Raw genomic sequence first — 15281 nt, 5'->3', positions numbered from 1 at the left:
CCTCACCAACTCCATAGCGCGGTGTTCTCACTTGGGGTGGGGACGTGTGGGGAAATGTCCATGTTTACAGGGGGTGACATGTTCTGTGGGTGGGGGACTCTCAACTTAAAAAAGAGATCGGGGCACCCTTTTAAAATGGCAACCGATCACTGAGGTGCCGGTCTCACCGGAGAGTTCGGCTCCCCATTGCTGAAACATTTCTAAGTGTTGACTGAACCACTGAGAAATTCCCCAAGGCCCAAAAGTGGTTGAATACCAACGTGATAACTCAAAAGGCCGACGGGAAACATCTGCCAAACTCGCCCAAAATGACATTTAGAAATTGTTTGGTTGAATTCTGTCCAGAAGCTCCAAGAGACAAGAATGAGTTGAGAAATTTCTTTGGCTTGATCCAGTACATGAGTTCTGTCATGCTCAACACAAGCTTATCATAATTGTTCATTTAAATCTGTGTGCTGGATCTCGCCCAACGAAGCGAGATCCAGATGGCAAAGTGCCACGAGATTCAGCTGAATCTTGCGAGAAGTTTCAAGTGTCACAAATCTCAATGTAGGTCTTCGTGAGAATTCGCAGCCTCACCCTAATACCAAATCTGACGTGACGAGGCTACTCAATCGCGCCCACCGTAGCTACAAATCAATCAATGTTACCCCCCCAAAGTCTGTCCACCATTTACAAGGCACAAGTCAGGAGTGTAATGGAATACTCTCCATTTGCGTGGATGAGTGCAGCTCCAATAACACTCAAGAAGCTTGACACCATCCAGGACAAAGCAGCCCACTTGATTGGTCCCCCTTCCACAAACATTCAAACCTTCCACCACTGACAAACAGTGGTAGCTGTGTGTACCATCTACAAGATGCACTGCAGTAACTCACCAATGTTCCTTTCGACCGCACCTTCCAAACCCATGACCACTACCATCGAGAAGGACAAGAGTAGCAGATACCTGGGAACCCCACCACCTAGAGGTTCCGCTGCAAGTCACTCACCATCCTGACTTGGAAATATATTGCCGTTCCTTCGCTATCGCTGCGACAAAATCCTGGAACTCCCTCCCTAACAGCACCGTGGGTGTACCTGCACCTGAAGGACTGCAACAGTTCATGAAGGTAGTTCATCACCACCTTCTGAAGGGCAACTAGGGACGGGCAATAAATGCTGGCCTAACCAGTGACGCCATATCCCATAAATTAATTATTATGGGGATAAAGGGGTCTTTTTCAGGACGGCAGCCGGTGACTAGTGGTGTGCCTCAGGGGTCTGGGCTGGGACCACAACTTTTCACAATATATATTAATGATTTGGAAGAAGGTACTGAAGGCACTGTTGCTAAGTTTGCAGATGACACAAAGATCTGTAGAGGGACAGGTAGTATTGAGGAAGCAAGGGGGCTGCAGAAGGACTTGAACAGGCTAGGAGAGTAGGCAAAGAAGTGGCAAATGGAATACAATTTGGAAAAGTGTGAGGTTATGCACTTTGGAAGGAGGAATCTAGGCATAGACTATTTTCTAAATGGGGAAATGCTTCGGAAAGCAGAAGCACAAAGAGACTTGGGAGTCCTTGTTCACCATTCTCTTCAGGTTAACATGCAGGTTCAGTCGGCAGTTAAGAAGGCAAATGCAATGTTAGCATTCATGTCGAGAGGGCTAGAATACAAGACCAGGGATGTACTTCTGAGGCTGTATAAGACACTGGTCAGACCCCATTTGGATTATTATGAGTAGTTTTGGGCCCCATACCTAAGGAAGGATGTGCTGGCCTTGGAAAGGGTCCAGAGGAGGTTCACAAGAATGATGCCTGGAATGAAGAACATGTCGTATGAGGAACGTTTGTGGACTCTGGGTCTGTACTCGTTGGAGTTTAGAAGGATGAGAGGGGATCTTATTGAAACATACAAGATACTGCGAGGCCTGGATAGAGTGGACGTGGAGAGGATGTTTCCACTTGTTGGAAAAACTAGAACCAGAAGACACCATCTCAGATTAAAGGGACGATCCTTTAAAACAGAGATGAGGAGGAATTTTTTCAGCCAGAGGGTGGTGAATCTGTGGAACTCTTTGCCGCAGAAGGCTGTGGAGGCCAATTCACTGAGTGTCTTTAAGGCAGAGATAGATAGGTTCTTGATTAATAAGGGGATCAGGGGTTATGGGGAGAAGGCAGGAGAATGGGGATGAGAAAAATATCACCATGATTGAATGGCGGAGCAGGCTTGATGGGCCGAGTGGCCTAATTCTGTTCCTATGTCTTATGGTCTTATAATTAAAAACAGCTTGCTGGTCAACATGTGGTTTTGTTAAAAAGGCAAGTTTTCTGAAGGCTATTATAAAGCTGAAGCTTTTTCGAGGTTTGTGGTGATTCATATTGTAACTGGAGGGTGTTAACTTTCATTATTAAAACCAATTAGAGTTCCCCAATTGATAACTGCAAAAAAAAACTACTTCCACTTGTGAGATGATTTATATGGATCTCCGTGAGGAAAATCACTACACTACTCACACAGAGCTAGAGAAGGCAGGAGTAGCATGTGAGGTAAGGAACCATCATTTCTGATGAACTTCCATTTAAATGCAGGTCTTGTTTTACAATCTGAAAACATTTCATTCTCTCATTTCAATAAATTGATATTATTTTTGCTAACTATGATAGTTTTCTTTCAAGGAGGAGAGTTTTCTAAATGATTTAGTTTATTCAAAGCAATTTAATATTTGTGATGATTGAAATTTGCATCTTCACCACACAGTTAGTATCTGTCAGAGTGGATCACCCACTTATTCAGACAGATTTCGATGGATTGAAAATTAGCAGTCTCTATAATGGGTGATCACTCTTCCAGATTCAGGCCATGTGGCAAAGTTAAAAATTTACATAATATATTTTTGGCATTTCTACCTTTGGTTTGGCTTTTATTTAAAGTGATTTGCAATAATGGGTGCAAAATTCACGTGCCCTAATGTTTAGGCGGGGGTGCAGCAATCTGTGCCAGTGCCTATTGATTTAAGGTGAGTAATGCTTGAGATGAGGTGGGTAATGCAACTTGAATGATTTAGAATAATAATCTTTATTGTCACAGGTACGCTTACATTAACACTGCAATGAAGTTACTGTGAAAAGCCCCTAGTCAGCACACTACAGTGCCTGTTCGGGTACATGGGGGGAGAATTCAGAATGTCAAAATTATATAATAGCACGTCTTTCGGGACCTGTGGGAGGAAACCAGAGCACCCTGAGGAAACCCACGCAGACACAGGGAGAACGTGCAGACTCCGAACAGGCAGTGACCCATGCTGGGGTTCGGACCTGGGACCCTAGTGCTGTGAAACAACAGTGCTAACCACTGTACTATTGTGCCGCCACCCAAGTTCATGTACCTCTAGGACAGGTTGCCTCATTGTAATGTTGCTGGAGAGCTCTGCACTAGGCAGAAGGTGCTGGCAGCTTTGCTACAGACTACATGTACAGTCAGCCTGTGTTTTCTTAAAGACAGGCTGCCTGTGAATGGAGAGATGGAAACAGAGATTGCTGTAATGGAAGCTCTTGGCTGCTTTCGGACACCACAGCAGCTCAAGCAGAAAAGGGGAGAGAAACAGACAGCAATGATGAAGAGGCCCATGTTACTTGATTTAACTCTTGCAGCTCACCTGCCTTCTGTCAATGTCAAGGAGCCCATATCAATGAAGAATGATGTGTGGATCTGCGTGGCACGGCCTGAATTTTTCAACCAGCGCATTTTTTCAATAAAATGGTGCTTTCAATCACTGTTCGATATAAAATTCGATATAAAAATATTCATTTCAGTTCACATAGAAATTTTTCCAGGCTGAATAGACAAGAATTTGTAATTAACCAAATTCATTCTAAGAGTGGTAGCGAGCGGGAATTAAAAAAAAATAATTTAGAATACCTAATTATTTTTTTTTCCAATTAAGGGGCAATTTAGCGTGACCAATCCACTTACCCTGAATATCTTTGGGTTTTGGGGAGGGAAAACCTCTGCGGACGCGGGGTGAATGTGCAAACTCCACACAGACAGTGACCTGGGACCGGGATTGAACCTGGGTCCTCAGAGCTGTAGGCAGCAGTGCTACCCAATTGGAAAAATATCGATGATGGCTAGATAGTCACGACCTTTAAAGTAGAACAGATCCATACTAACTTTGATCCATGGATTCGTGATAAGTTCATTTTGTTCCTTACTTTATTTGCATTGTACAGACTGGTGCATTTGGCAAATGCTGCATTCCTGCACATGATAGTCCACATCCTTGTTGATTCCTGGCCAGTGCACAGATTGTCTTGCTCGTCTACGACATTTTTCAATACCTTGATGACCCTCGTGTATCTGTTCCAAGATATCCTGTTGGAGGCATGAAGGAATAACTATCCTGTCTCCTTTGAGTAGGAATCCATCAACTTCTGTGAGGTCATCTTTGATACTGCGAAAAGCTGAGCAACATCAGTTGGCCAACCTTTGAGGTATGTAATTACCTTCTGGAGTGTCGGGTCCTTTTCTGTTTTTCTTTGAAGATTCGTAGCTTTCTGTCAGACATTGGTAGCATCTCAGCAACAAAGGGCAGCACGGTAGCACAAGTGGATAGCACTGTGGCTTCACAGCTCCCGGGCCCCAGGTTCGATTCCCGGCTTGGGTCACTGTCTGTGTGGAGTCTGCACGTCCTCCCCGTGTGTGCGTGGGTTTCCTCCGGGTGCTCCGGTTTCCTCCCACAGCCCAAAGATGTGCAGGTTAGGTTGATTGGCCATGCTAAATTGCCCTTAGTGACCAAAAAGGTTAGATGGGGTTATTGGGTTACGGGGATAGGGTGGAAGTGAGGGCTTAAGTGGGTCGGTGCAGACTCGATGGGCCGAATAGCCTCCTTCATCATCATCATCATAGAATTTACAGTGCAGAAGGAGGCCATTCGGCCCATCAAGTCTGCACCGGCTCTTGGAAAGAGCACCCTACCCAAGGTCCACACCTCCACCCTATCCCCACAACCCAGTAACCCCACCCTACACCAAGGGCAATTTTGGACACTATGGGCAATTTAGCATGGCCAATCCACCTAACCCGCACATCTTTGGACTGTGGGAGGAAACCGGAGCACCCGGAGAAAACCCACGCACACACGGGGAGGATGTGCAGACTCCGCACAGACGGTGACCCAAGCTGGAATCGAACCTGGGACCCTGGAGCTGTGAAGCATTTGGGCTATCCACAATGCTACCATGCTGCCCTGTATGTTCTGTGCTCTGTGTTCTAAATGCAGCTGTGCTTCCACATTGTGTACAATATCTGAATCTTAGGTGTCAGAATCATTTGTGGTTCTGGATAGGGTATCAGTAACAACTAAGTCTTGTCCTGGCTCTTCATGCTGGTCATTCGAAATCTTGGTTGTCTGTATCCTTTCAACTAGGTTTCATTTATCGCAAGCATCCACCACCATTAGCGATGATTTATCATCTTCCACCATCTCAAATTCAATTGGTATTTCGATGTCTCCATTTCTCACAATGAGACAGCAGGAACCTCTTGTGAATATAATAGTATTCCCATTATAATCAGTTAACCTACCGGTGGCCGGCATGGTAGCACAGTGGTTAGCACTGTCACTTTACAGCGCCAAGGTCCGCGTTTGATTCCTGTCTGTGCAGAGTCTGCACGTTCTCCCCGTGACTGTGTGGGTTTCCTCCGGGTGCTCCGGTTTCCTCCCACAAGTCCTGAAAGACATGCTGTTAGGTAAATTGGACATTCTCAATCTCCCTCTGGAGAAAGGAGATGAGAAACATACCAGGAATGATTAAATGGCGGAGAATACTCGATGGGCTGAAGGGCACAATTCTGCTCCTATATTTTATGGCCTTTTGGTCTTGTGGAGACACAGAGAGGGCATCGTTAACTGCATGCGTGGTTCACAGTGGTGGGGGGGGGGTGAAAGAAGGGTTGGGGGGGTGCTGAAGGGAGGGGATGTGATGAGAGGGTTGGAGGCCACAAGGAGGGTTGGGGGGGTGGTTGCTCGCGTGGGGGTGGAAAGGTCTGGGGGGAGGTGTTGGTACGCGGAGTGGACCGTTGGCTTTCTTGTGACACTGGAGGCCAGTCCATTGCTCATTCTCCCTGAGCTCACGGTCGCTGCCACCTCACCCCAGGTGGCACTGGCTGCCCTGTGGCTCATCCACTGGAATCCGCGGGTGAACAGGACATCCCTCCTGGCCACCCCCGCATATGGGAGCCTCCCCAGGTCCGCATCTCTGAATCTTGGAGCTGGTTGTCTCAGCGCCGTAGGGGCTAGCTGTGCAATTGCTGTTTACCTGCTGCTTGACTATGTTAGCGGAGGGGGGCGGGGGGGGGGGGGGGGGGGTCGCTGGAGAGTGTGGTTATGGCAAATCGTCTGGCGAACCTTCATTTGACATAGAAATTATTTTTCCAGGTTGAATTTGTAATTATGTGTGTGATCTAACCAAATTCATTCTAAGGGCAGCACGGTAGCATAGTGGCTAGCACAATTGCTTCACAGCTCCAGGGTCCCAGGTTCGATTCCCGGCTTGGGTCACTGTCTGTGCGGAGTCTGCACGTTCTCCCCGAGTCTGCGTGGGTTTCCTCCGGGTGCTCCGGTTTCCTCCCACAATCCAAAGATGTGCAGGTTAGGTGGATTGGCCATGATAAATTGCCCTTAGTGTCCAAATTGCCCTTAGTGTTGGGTGGGGTTACTGGGTTATGGGGATGGGATAGGTAGGGGTGTGGGGTTGGGTAGGGTGCTCTTTCCAAGAGCCGGTGCAGACTCGATGGGCCAAATGGCCTCCTTCTGCACTGTAAATTCTATGATTCTATGATTCTAAGTGTGGTAGCGAGCGGGAATTTAAAAAAAAATTAGAATGCCCAATTATTTTTTTTCCAATTAAGGGGCAATTTAGCCATGGGGCCTTAACTGGACCATTGAACTTGAGTAGCATTGCCAGCCTCGCCAGGCTGAGCGCCGGGAAGCTTGCGGCAGTTCCTGCTCGCCATCACACTTCGAAATCTTTCCGGAAAATCGGGCCATGTCGGTTCTTGTTACGTTGGGCGGGATTCTCCGTCACGGCGTCGCAGATTACATCCCAGGGGTTCTCCATCTTGCCAGCTGGTCAACAGGGTTTCCCATTGTGGGCAGTCCCACGCCGTTGGGAAATCCCCGGGCTGCCAGCGAAATGGAGAATTCCGAAAGCGGAGAATCCAGCCCATTGTTCTTAAATTCTTAATGAATGCAGGGATATCACGAATGCTCTCAGCAATCTGATAATTTGAAATAGTTAAAATTTTGCTGTATTCTCTTTATTCCCAATAGACACAGACAGTGAAAAATGGAAAATAAAGATGAAGAAATAGCAATTGTTGGAATAGGATGCAATTTTCCTGGAGGTAGGTAAATGAGGATTGGAATTATAAACGGTTATTCACATTATTATTTATTGGCAGATTTTACTCTAATGCTTGAGCATAAAGGGCTACTTGCACACAGGTGATTACTCACTCGTTCGTCATGGGACCAATTAATTTTCTGTCCATTTATTTGAATAAAAAATGCAGCTTCCCCTCTCGAGTCGCTGTGTATGGATGACCCTGATAATCCTTTATGCCAATGTATAATATAAATCAGAGAATTAATCAAAAATTTCCAATTTATACCCAATTTATATGTTCAACATTCAGTTTCAACTGGGGAGAACAGTGAAGGTGCTGGAGCAGAGAATTGTTAGTTTTGTTTCAATGAATCAAATGAACTAAGATCAGTTGGTGCCTCTTTGCTGCTCTGGTGACTGAAAATGAAAGAACAGTCCATCTCATCCTGATTTCCAGACACAGTGACTGTGATGCAGGCTGTTGTATCAGCTTTCAGGATGTGACAGCTGCCATTAGACCAGTCAATCCACTGATAGTTGGGGAGGTTCAAGACCCCGGATACCCATGGTACAGGGGGCGATCGATGGTGTGCTCGTCGCCATGTGGCCACCAGCAGAGAACAGGGACGTGTTCATGAACAGGAAGGGGACCTACTCCATGAACATTCAGGTGGTCTGTGACCACCACATGAAGATCCTGTACGTCTGCAACCGTTACCCGGGCAGTGTGCATGACACATCCTGGCACAATCGTTCATCCCCTCCATGTTCGAGGGACACCCACCCCTGGCTGAGGGGCTGGTTGCTGTGCGACGGGGCTTACTTGTTGCGGTCGTGGCTGATGACGCTTATATGGAGGCCACAGGCCGACGCGGAGAACCGCTACAATGATGCCCCTGCAGCAACCAAGGGTGTGGTCAAGAGGTGCTTTGGGATGCTGAAGATGCGCTTCAGGTGCCTGGACCGCTCTGGAGGAGCCCCCCAGTACTCGTCGGAGAGGGTCAGCCGCATCGTTGTGCTCTGCTGCGTCCTGCATAATATAGCCCAGCAGAGGGGCGACGTGCTGGAGGAGGAGGAGGCAGAGGGGGAGCCCGAGGAAGGGCACGCCTCGCCAGATGAGGAGGGTGGAAGGGAGGTAATCAACGGGACATTGGGCCTGGGTATGGACAGGAGGCTGCACGACGCCACCGGATTGGGCAGCGAACCCAGGACGCGTTGATCACCGCACGTTTCACAAACTAGTGGGCAGGGGCTCGCAGAGCATGGGCAGTGACCCCACTATATAGCACCACCGCACCACCCTGCACCCCCACCTCTCACAACACCCATGAGATCCACCACCCACCACCCTTAGCTCCATTATGACCGCATGCACAACACCGCTCCATTACACATCCACCTGCGGCACAACGGGCCGGGCTTACACGGTTGTATGTGGAAGTGAATGTGGTCGATGCCATGGAGGATGATGACTGTCGTGTTGGGTGTTCCGCTATACAGACGAACCAACACGGTCGCAGATGGTACACCTCTGTTTTATTACTATCAATAACAACATCTGTAAACTTATGACTGTGGTTCGTTCTTTACCCTTTAACCTGTGGACCCAGCCCTTACACTATCTTAGGGAGGCACTCAGCACATGGTGTATGTCTGAGTGGCACGCTGTGAGCTCTGTGCCCTGAGCTGTCTCCTGCTGGAATGAGCGGGAACTGTGGTGTTCCCCGTTTTATAGTGCGTGTGATTGTGATTGGCTGTGATGTTGCGTGTGTGTTGATTGGTCCGTTGATCTGTCCATCAGTGTGTATGTGTGTTTGCACCATGATGTTTATCTGAATATCATGACATCCCCCTTTTTTACAAGAATATGTGCCTATGTGGTAATAAATATAGATGTGTACTGAGTGCAGCTGAATGTGTGTGTGCAATATCTACAACATGTACATGAGGCTAAACTATTTACATAGGAAGGTGTCAGGTGCAACAGAGCAACGAAGTTGTACCATAAACAAAACAAGTGGAATCATCAAACATCAAAAACGAACTCCTGTAACGACACAAAGAAAAACACATTAACATTGTGGCATAACACTTCAGTGAGTCCAATGTTCAAACAGGCTCATAAGTCCAGCCTAGTAGGTGGGCGACGAATTCGGGTTGACCGCCTCAAGGGTGGGTCAGGATCCACCGGCTGAGGAATGGGCCTGGCCACAGGCGACAGAGGAATAGGCATGGTGGCAGGAAGCTCCACGAAGTCGACATCAGTAACAACAGGAGGGTGTGGCACCGGTGTATGATCATGTAACGAGCGTGGAAGCAAGCAAAGAGCCCGGCGATTACGCCGGCGAATGGAACCATCAGGCATGCGAACCAGGAACGAGCGGGGAGTCACGCGCCGGAGAACTTCGGCAGTTGCCGACCAGCCACCCTCTGGTAGGTGGATGCGGACGTTGTCTCCAGGCGCCAAGTCGGAAGATCAGTTGCCCGAGTGTCATGTGCCACCTTCTGCTGAGCACACTGCTGCCGCATCCTTTGCAGTACTGGAGCATGGTCGGGTGTAGGAACAAGAATGGATGGCACAGTGGTCCAGAGGGCGCGACCCATTAACAGCTGGGCTGGTGAGAGGCCAGTGGATAGTGGGGCCGAGCGATAGGCCTGCAGGGCTAAGCAGAAATCCGATCCGGCATCAGCAGCCTTGCAAAGGAGCTGCTTGACGATATGGACGCCCTTTCCGCCTTGCCATTTGACTGTGGATGCAGAGGGCTGGACGTCAATTGTGTGAAGCAATACGAAGCAGCAAAAGAAGACCATTCTTGGCTTGCAAGGCAGGGCCCATTGTCCGACATGGCAGTAAGCGGAATGCCATGGCGAGCAAAGGTTTCTTTGCATGCCCTGATGACAGCGGACGATGTCAAATTGTGCAGGCGTATGACCTCTGGATAATTCGAAAAGTTATCTATAATGATGACGTAGTCCCTGCCAAGCGCATGAAAAAGGTCCACATCCACCTTCGCCCAGGGGGACGTTACCAACTCATGGGGCTGAAGCGTCTCAGGGTGTTGCGCCGGCTGAAACCTTTGGCAGGTGGGGCAGTTGAGCACCATGTTGGCAATGTCGTCGCTGATGCCCAGCCAGTATACAGCTCCTCGGGCCCTCCACCTGCACTTCTCGACCCCGAGATGGCCTTCGTGTAATTGTTCGAGGACCAGCCTGTGCATGCTGTGTGGAATCACAATCCGGTCCAGCTTTAGGAGGACACCGTCAATGATGGCCAAGTCGTCCCGGACATTGTAGAATTGTGGGCACTGTCCTTTGAGCCACCCTTCCGTCATGTGGCACATCACACGTTGTAGAAGGGGGTCAGCCACAGTCTCCCGGCGAATATGGGCCAGGCTTGAATCATTAGCTGGCAGATTGGCCGATGTGAAGGCCACATGTGCTTCGACCTGACATACGAACCCCTCCGTATCGGGCGGTGTGCTCACTGCCCTGGACAGGGCATCCGCGATGATGAGGTCCTTTTCCGGGGTGTAGACCAGTTGGAAGTCGTACCTCCGGAGCTTGAGCAGAATGCGCTGGAGGCGAGGGGTCATCTCATTCAGGTCCTTTTGTATGATGCTGACCAGGGGGCGATGATCGGTTTCCACGGTGAACTGAGGGAGACCATACACGTAATCGTGGAACTTATCAATGCCGGTTAACAAACCCAGGCGCTCCTTCCCGATCTGTGCATAGCGCTGTTCTGTGGGGGTCATGGCCCATGATGCAGTGTCGTCCCGTTGCAGGAGTACCGCCCCAATGCCGGACTGGCTGGCATCAGTTGAGATCTTCGTATCTCGAGAGATGTCGAAGAACGCCAATACCGGGGCGGTGGTGAGCTTAATCTTGAACTCCTCCCATTCCTTCTGGTGTGCGGGCAGCCACTGGAACTCCGTGGTCTTCTTCACTAGGTGGCGAAGAGCCGCTGTGTGGGAGGCAAGGTTGTGAATGAACTTTTCCAGGAAGTTGACCATCCCGAGAAAGCGTAGCACTGCCTTCTTGTCTGCCGGTTGCGGCATGGCTGTAATGGCGCTCACTTTGTCTGCATCCGGACGCACTCCTGACCAGGATATGTGGTCCCCCAGAAACATTAGCTCAGTCTGGCCAAAAGAACACTTGGCTCGGTTGAGGCGCAGGCCCTGATCTCGTATCCGTGCAAAGACGCGCTGGATACGAGTGATGTGCTCCTGTGGTGTGGTGGACCAGATGATGACGTCGCCAACATAGACGCGCACCCCTTCGATGCCCTCCATCATCTGTTCCATGAATCTATGAAATACCTCGGATGCCGAGATGATGCCAAACGGCATTCTGTTGTAGCAGTACCTGCCAAAGGGAGTGTTGAAAGTGCACAGCTTCCTGCTGGACTGATCCAGTTGAATCTGCCAAAAACCCTTTGAGGCATCAAGCTTTGAAAATTTTTTAGCCCAGGCCATTTCGCTCGTGATCTCTTCCCGTTTGGGTATGGGGTAGTGTTCCCTCATGATGTTATTGTTTAGGTCTTTTGGGTCGATGCAGATCCTGAGTTCTCCAGAGGGCTTTTTAACGCACACCATGGAGCTGACCCATGGCGTGGGCTCCGTGACCTGGGAAAGCCTTGGTCCTGGAGATCCTGCAGCTGCTGCATGAGGCGGTCTTTGAGTGGTGCTTGGACTCTACGAGGTGCGTGAATGACCAGGGTGGCGTCCGGTTTGAGCCGTATTCTGTAAGTGCAGGGCAGTGTGCCCATGCCCTCAAAAGCCTCCTGGTTGTGGGCGAAGAGTAAGTGGAGCTGTGCCCTAAATTCTGCATCCGGGAAGTCGGACGTGCCTTCTGGAGACAGAGTGTGTACCCGCTGAACGAGGTGGAGAACCTTGCACGTCTGTGCGCCTAGCAGGGAGTCCTTCGATGATCCAACTATCTCAAAGGACAGTGTGGCTCTGTATGCATTGTGTGTGACCTCGAGCTGGCAGGATCCCATGGCCGGGATAACATTTCCGCTGTAATCGACCATCTGACAGCGGGATGGCCGAATCGGTGGTCTGACGTTCAAGGCGTAGAAGGCTGACCATGCTATAAGGTTGGCGGAGGAACCAGTGTCTAAATGGAATGTGATTGGTGATCGGTTGACCTTTAGGGTGGCACACCATTCATCACCCGGATTAACGGCATCGGCTGGTGGGTCCTGCTTGGGGACATCAGATTCCTGTCAATGACCACAACGCGGAAGGCTTCCCAGTCGTCGGTATCACCAGTCTGTACATCGTCAGGGTATGACTCGGTGTATGGAGGCTGAATGGCCCGCACGTCCCTGTGAGGCTGGCGGAATTGGGGAGCGTTGGCAGGTTGAGCTGCTCGACAGCAGGCAGCGTAGTGTCCCATCTTGCCACAGCGGAGGCATTGTCGATTCTTTGCTGGACATTGCTGCTTTAAATGTGCGGATTCACAGTTGCCGCACGTCGTGACGTCATGGCGTTCATTGCACAATCGCGCATGCGCAGTTCAGTCCTGCGTAGAGCGCGCCTGCGCGTCCCGTCCCTCTGCGTCGACGTCTCTTTTGCCGCGTACAAGCGCGGGAGGCCGCGGAAAGCGCGAAATGGCCGCCCTTGTCCGGGCCGCGGGCCGGGAGGAACTGAATCGACTGGACCTGCTCGGCTTCGTAGGACCCCTGCCGTGCCGATTCGGCTGCCTGGAATTGGGAGTATCGGCTGGTCACGTTTTCATGGATGACGCAGGTTTCGATGGCGGTGGCTAAGGTGAGGCTCTTAATTTTGAGGAGCTGCTGGCGTAGGGTGCCCGAGGTGACCCCAAAAATTATCTGGTTCTGAATCATGGAAATGGAGGTTGCCTCATAACGGCAGGACTGCGTGAGGATACGGAGGTGTGTCAGGAAAGATTGAAAAGGCTCATCCTTACCCTGCAGGCACTGCTGGAAGAGGTACCTCTTGAAGCTCTCGTTCACCTCGACGCTGAAGTGCTGCTCGAGTTTAAGAAGGACCGTCTTGTACTTCGTCTTGTCTTCACCGTCCGCGAACACCAGGGAGTTGTAGATGTGGATGCCGTGTTGCCCTGCCGTGGAGAGGAGGAGGGCGATTTTCCTGGTGTCCGATGCATTCTCCCTTTCTGTGACTTCTAGGAAGAGCTGGAAGTGCTGTTTAAACAGCTGCCAGTCGACGCCGAGGTTTCCAGCGATTTGGAGCGGCTGCGGCGGGCTGATGGTGTCCATGGCGCAGGATGGCGGATTCCTGAAGATGTGTAGGTAGGTCTCACAGTTGCTGGGTTCCAATCCTGGTACTATGTCGTGTTGGGTGTTCCACTATACAGACGAACCAACACGGTTGCAGATGGGACAACTCCGTTTTATTACTATCAATAACAACATCTGTAAACTTATGACTGTGGTTCGTTTTTTACCCTTTAACCTGTGGACCCAGCCCTTACACTATCTTAGGGAGGCACTCAGCACATGGTGTATGTCTGAGTGGCACGTTGTGAGCTCTGTGCCCTGAGCTGTCTCCTGCTGGAATGAGTGGGAGCTGTGGTGTTCCCCGTTTTATAGTGAGTGCGTGTGCTCTTGCTTGTGATTGGCTGTGATGTTGCGTGTGTGTTGATTGGTCCGTTGATCTGTCCATCAGTGTGTATGTGTGTTTGCACCATGATGTTTATCTGAATATCATGACAATGACAACCTGCTGTGCGATGAGCTGTGAGCTCCAAATCATTAGACAATGTCTGACTCATGGCCACAATGGTGCCATGAACCTGGCTACTGCTGCCTTCTCCTGGTGAGCCATTTCTGCCAACAGCATCCAAAACGGTATACCTGTTTTGGAGGGAGATGACCACAGGGGATCCCTGCACTGCCTTCCTACTCTTCCTCTGTCTGGTGGTCACCCATTTCCTATCTCCCTCAATACTCTTTATCTGCTGTGTGACCAACCCGCTAAACTTGCTATCCACAACTTCCTCAGCATCCTGGCTGCTCCAAAGTGAGTCCATCCACAGCTCCAGAGCCATCAAGCAGTCTAACAAGAGCTGCAGCTGGACACACTTCTTGCACATGAAGGAGCCTGGGACAGTGGACACGTCCCTGTACTCCCACATCGCACAAGAGGAGCATGAGACAGGTCTGGGATCTCCTGCCATGTCAGATTTGAAGACAGCACTCACAACTGCACCAGTACTGTCATTCTTCAACACAATGAGTGAAACAAAGATATCAACAGAATCAAGTAAGGATGGTATAGGAGCTGTGTTACTTCAGAAATCTTCTGACGGGCAATGGCAACTCATAGCCTATGAGTCAAGCACGATGACTCCGACTGAACAGCACTACGCGCAGATAGAAAAATAATGTCTCGGTCTTCTTACAGTAATGGAGTAGTTCCACAACTATGTATATGGGTTACCGACCTTAACTGTTGAAAAGGATCATTGTCCTCTTGTATGAATCATCAAGAAAAATCTGAAGGATATGTCACCGAGACTACAACGTATCTTATGAAACTTCAACGTTATGACTTCGAGCTTGTCTACACCGGGTAAAGACCTTGTGGTAGCTGATGCACTGTCGCATGTGACTGAAGAAGATACTGGGATGAATGACATAGCCCAATTAATAAATGCTCAAGCAGATCTATTGGAAGAAAATCTACCTGTCTCGGATGAGAAATGAAATTAATAAAAGAAGAAACCACCAAGGATGACACACTACAGCATGTGCTGCGTAATATCAGAGATGGTTGGCCTAAAGGAAGCTGTCTAGTTATAGGAACATTTGAACTGATCTAAGCAGCATCACTACTGGATCTTAGGCAATACCGCATAGTGATTCCAACTGTGCCAAGGCACATGGTCCTAACCAAGGTGCATAAAGGACACCTAGGAATCAG

General features: G+C 49.6%; 1 protein-coding gene across 1 annotated transcript in view; it reads left to right on the top strand.

Annotated features, from left to right (window-relative positions):
* LOC140424874 (phthioceranic/hydroxyphthioceranic acid synthase-like) overlaps positions 1 to 15281 on the top strand; it is a 235605-nt gene that overhangs the window by 176592 nt on the left and 43732 nt on the right. Inside the window, exons 2-3 of the mRNA XM_072508411.1 lie at positions 4403 to 4476; positions 7317 to 7390. Coding sequence (XP_072364512.1) covers positions 7333 to 7390 — 58 coding nt within the window. The 5' untranslated portion in view covers positions 4403 to 4476; positions 7317 to 7332. The remainder of the gene's footprint in view (positions 1 to 4402; positions 4477 to 7316; positions 7391 to 15281) is intronic.

This window comes from Scyliorhinus torazame, chromosome 6 (assembly GCF_047496885.1).
Source record: "Scyliorhinus torazame isolate Kashiwa2021f chromosome 6, sScyTor2.1, whole genome shotgun sequence".
NCBI lineage: Eukaryota > Metazoa > Chordata > Chondrichthyes > Carcharhiniformes > Scyliorhinidae > Scyliorhinus > Scyliorhinus torazame.
Note: the sequence above shows the minus strand (reverse complement) of the source record. Positions and strands in the feature narration are given on the sequence as shown.